This window comes from Cebus imitator, unplaced genomic scaffold (genome assembly GCF_001604975.1).
Source record: "Cebus imitator isolate Cc_AM_T3 unplaced genomic scaffold, Cebus_imitator-1.0 Scaffold193, whole genome shotgun sequence".
Classification (NCBI taxonomy): Eukaryota; Metazoa; Chordata; class Mammalia; order Primates; family Cebidae; genus Cebus; species Cebus imitator.
Window position 1 is genome coordinate 2,571,688 of NW_016107508.1, and position 4,642 is coordinate 2,576,329.

The 4,642-nt window shown below is 38.8% G+C and overlaps 1 protein-coding gene across 1 annotated transcript in view; it reads right to left on the bottom strand.

Moving 5' to 3' along the window:
* BTBD7 (BTB domain containing 7) overlaps positions 1-4,642 on the bottom strand; it is a 63,705-nt gene that overhangs the window by 12,336 nt on the left and 46,727 nt on the right. The window contains exons 5-6 of the mRNA XM_017546981.2: positions 3,402-3,545; positions 1,073-1,262 (exon numbers count right to left, since the gene is read on the bottom strand). Of these exons, the coding sequence (XP_017402470.1) occupies positions 1,073-1,262; positions 3,402-3,545 (334 nt within the window). The remainder of the gene's footprint in view (positions 1-1,072; positions 1,263-3,401; positions 3,546-4,642) is intronic.

Genomic DNA, 4,642 nt, shown 5'->3' on the forward strand with positions numbered 1-4,642 from the left:
AATTACAATAGACATTTATAAGCAGAAATAAATGCTATTTCCACTGCTATAGTTTGCTGGTTTTTATTTTGAATCTTGCAATGGCGATTAGCAAGTGTTACAAGTTTCTGACCACCAGATCACTGTTGGTTTTTTTGGTTTGTTGTTTTTTTTTTCTTTGGTTGAAGTCAACATTAACTAATGCTCAAACGTTTTTGGACATGACAGTCCAAAAACTGGCCATCCTGATCGATGGCCAATTCCCCTAAAGTCATACAACATATAAACCTGTGCTACAGTAAACTTCACAGAGCAGAACTTGGGAAACTGGATTTCTAGGAAACCCACAGTGATCACATTTTGGAAGGCCATGGACTAAGAGGTAAAGTAAGTGCATATGACCCTCCCAAAAGGTCTTATAACCTAAGAAATACCCTATAGTGGTCAAAAAGTCTGAATTCCTCTAAACCAGTGGTTCTCAAAATGGGTGTCTTTGTCCCACAGGGCACAACTGGCAATGTCTAGAAACATAAAAATGTTTCCAAAAGGTTTTCACAAAGGTGTGTGTGCATGCACATATGTGCTCCTAGCATTTAGGGAGTAAAGGCCAGGGATGCAGCTGAACACCCTACAAAGCACAGGACAGCTCTCTATTAACAGAATAATCCAGCCCCAAATGTCAATAAGACCAAGGCTGAGAAACTCAAGGGTAAACTGATAACCTGTATACACTTAGTAGTATAAAATAAAATATAAAGCAAAAGTTTTAGCTTATAAGTATTTCTTTTTGTTAATTATACTCTGAAGTTCTGAGATACATGTGCAGAACATGCAGGTTTGTTACACAGGTATACCTGTGCCATGGTGGTTTGCTGCACCCATCAACTCGTCATCTACATTAGGTATTTCTCCTAATGCTATCCCTCTCCTAGCCCGCCATCTCCCATAAGTATTTATTCTTTAAGAAGAACAAAGCATAACGGGTATTGAAATGTGGAGATAATTAGCATATACAGGGGGGTTCAAACATCAGCAATTTCAAAAAATAATAAGATTATTCATTTAAATATAAACACCCAACATACTGCCTTACCTGGAATTTCATTGGCTACAACTGAAGGAGGGCTTGACTGGTTGCTGCTGATCTGCTGGTGGCTGATCATGTGACAACACTGTGGCACGGCATTATTGACCATGTAGAGTGTGTCTGGCACATTGGACATTCTAACCATTCGCAAGCGCACAAGATCTGTTTGTTCCACCATCATCTCATCTAGCACTGACTGAAATAATCATTCAGTATTAATAAACCAGTCAACCTTCCTCTGTGTTAAATCACATTTGAAGGAAGATTATTACTTTCATCAAACAAAAAGGGAATTAATGTATTTCTATTTTATAAATGTTAGTATTAGTGGTGAAAGAAAGTACCCCTGCCATTTTAACTTAAAAACTCTTTGGAGCATCTTTGAAAAGACATAACCATCTTTTGAAAAGTCTGCTTTTAATTAGAAGTACTTGAAATGTGAAAGAAGGATATAAAATTAATCAGAAATAAGTTACACACAATATTATAATAAAGGAAACAATGTATACATGTGCTAAATAACAAATCCAACGAAGTGCTCAAAATAAAAAATATTAAAGATTGATAATCAGGGCCGGTTGTGGTGACTCACGCCTGTAATCCCAGCACTCTGGGAGGCTGAGGTGGGCAGATCACCTGAGATCAGGAGTTCAAGACCAGCCTGGCCAACACGGTGAAACCCCATCTCTAATAAACATACAAAAATTAGCTGGATATGGTGGCAGGAGCCTGTAATCCCAGCTACTCGGGAGGCTGAGGCAGGAGAATCGCTTGAACTCGGGAGGAGAAGGTTGCAGTGTGCCAAGAGCTCACAACTGTACTCTAGTCTGGGTGACAAGAGCGAAACTCCATCTTAAAAAAAAATAAAAAAACCCCCAAAGATTGATAATCAATTCAAGAGACTGATAAATAAACCAATTTTTCTTTTTTGAAGAAAAAAGAAAAATGTTGCCCAGGCTGGAGTGGAGTGGTGTCATCACGGCTCACTCACTGCAGTCTTGATCTCCCAGGCTCAAGCAACCTTCCCACTTCAAGACTTCTGAGTAGCTGGGACTACAAGAGCACACCACCATGCCTGACTATTTATTATTATTATTATTTTTATTAGAGACAGGGTATCATTAGGTTGCCCAGGCTGGTCTTGAACTCCTGGACTCAACTGATCCTCCTGCTTCAGCCTCCCTAAGTGCTGAGATTACAGGTATGAACCACCACACCTGGTCTAAAAATGAGAAACATTTTAAGGCAACTTGATTGTATACTCATTGAGTATACACACTATTTGATCTGTTGAATTTATTTCAGAAAGCTTAATAGTGATTTCTTACTTTCAAAGACTGTCAGCTCCTCAAAAGGCTACTTAAAATTTTTTTTTTTCGAAGACAGGTTTTTACTCTGTCACCCAGGCTGGCGTGCAGTGGCACAATCATGGCTCACTACAACCTCTGCCTCCCAGGCTCAGGTGATCCTCCTACATCAGCCTCCTGAGTAGCAGAAATCAGGGTGCACGCCATCATAACCGGCTAAATTTATTAGTTTTTGGTAGAGACGGGGTTTTACCATGTTGCCCAGGATGGATCCCCGAAAGTACTTATGGCTGAATACATCTAATAAAAATTAGATGTTTCTGGCCAGGCGTGGTGGCTCACGCCTGTAATCCAAGCACTTTGGAGGCCAAGGCGGGCGGATCACCTGAGGTCGGGAGTTCAAGAGCAGCCTGACCAACACCATGAAACCCCATCTTAAAAAAAAAAAGAAAAAGAAAAAGAAAAAAAAAAGAAAAATTAGATGTTTCATTTTCACATTACCGTATTTTCTTGGACAGTTCTTTATATGTTACATACAATACACATAATGGCAACTATTTACTTAATTGGCCTGACATTTTTTCTTAGTTTGTGTATTTATTCTAAAACAAAACATAATTCCCAACAGTCAGCTATTACAGAACTATGTTACAAGAGGTCGAAGCATTCCTTTAATTTATGAAGAAAGACAAAATGTGGGCAATTTTCTTTCAGAATATCTCTCCCATCCTCAAGATCACAAAATAGAGACAACCATTTTCAGTAAGTGGTAACAATTTGCAAGGCAACTAAAATGAGACAAACATAAAACACATTTTAATATAACCAAAGTTTTTAAAACATGCTTAATTAAAATTAAACATTTTAGAAAACTATTCTGTTGAGTAGTCAAACTAGAATTTACTTTCATTTTCCCTATTGTTGAAAATATAGGTTATTTCCAAATATTTAAATACTACTACAACAAACCACTTTGTGCACACAGTTTGTAATAAAGTAGTCTACTATCTTCAAATGGTTTTCGTTACCTTTGCTTCTTCCACATACGGAGAGAAGAGTCGAGGACGAACATAGATGCCAGCATTTTTTTGCCGTAACCAGGCATTTGACTTCCCACCTTCTGTTGTAGGAAGCATATCTGATGGAGGAGTACTAATCAAGCCTCTTTTCAGCTAAAAAACAAATTTCTTTTTTAGATAGAAATCTGTGTAGTGCCACAAATAGTACTAAGATAAATGGACAAAAATATTTATAACTGTAAACAAAAATATGCAAATTTTATCATTTAAATAAAAATTTAGGAATGTATGTGAAATTCAGAAATTCGCATTTTTAATAATATTTAAAAGATTCTGCAATAGAAATACCATAATTTCCCATTTTTCTCTAAATAGAGGAATGATATTTTTAAAAACAGACACATTAATTGAAATGTGGTAAGTTGGATAAACATCAGAACTCTTAATGAAAACCAATTTTCTTTCTTCCTTACTCATCTAGGAACAAATTTAGTATCCACCCAACTCCCAAGACAAAACAAGAACACTGACATAGGCCTGAATGCACAGCGCCGGGATACAGAAGGCGAGTACAGTGCTTAGCAACACAGGCTCTGGGGCAAGGCAGATTTAGCTCAAACTTCAACTCCCACATTTAACAGCCATGTGACCAGGGACATCTACCTTACCTGGGCCTCACTTTAAGGGCTACTGTATGGCCCTGGAGGTAAGGCAGTGCACAACTAACTGAATGAGGTATCCCCATTGTTTCCTGATTGATGCTAGGAAATTCTACATCAAGTACCTTTACTTCCTAAGGTGGTGTGAGGATTAAATGAAGGCAACGCAGATGAAAGCACCTGCCACAGTGCTCAGCACATACTAAGAGAACATGAAAGTTAAGAGCCATTATTGGCAAACTTTTATTGGGGACTTAGACTGTATTAGGTACAGAATTAAGAGCAGAGTCATAGGCCAGGCATGGTGGCTCACGCCTGTAATCCCAGCACTTTGGGAAGCTGAGGTGGGTGGATCACCTGAGGTCAGGAATTCAAGACCAGCCTGGCCAATATAGTCAAACCCCGTCTCTACTAAAAAATACAAAAAAATTAGCCAGGCATGGTGGCACATGTCTGTAGTCCCAGCTACTCGGGAGGCTGAGACAGGAGAATTGCTTGAACCCAGGAGGTGGAGGTTGCAGTGAGCCAAGATTGGGTCACTCACTCTACTGTACCACTCCAGCTTGGACAAAAGAGTGAGGCTTCATCTTA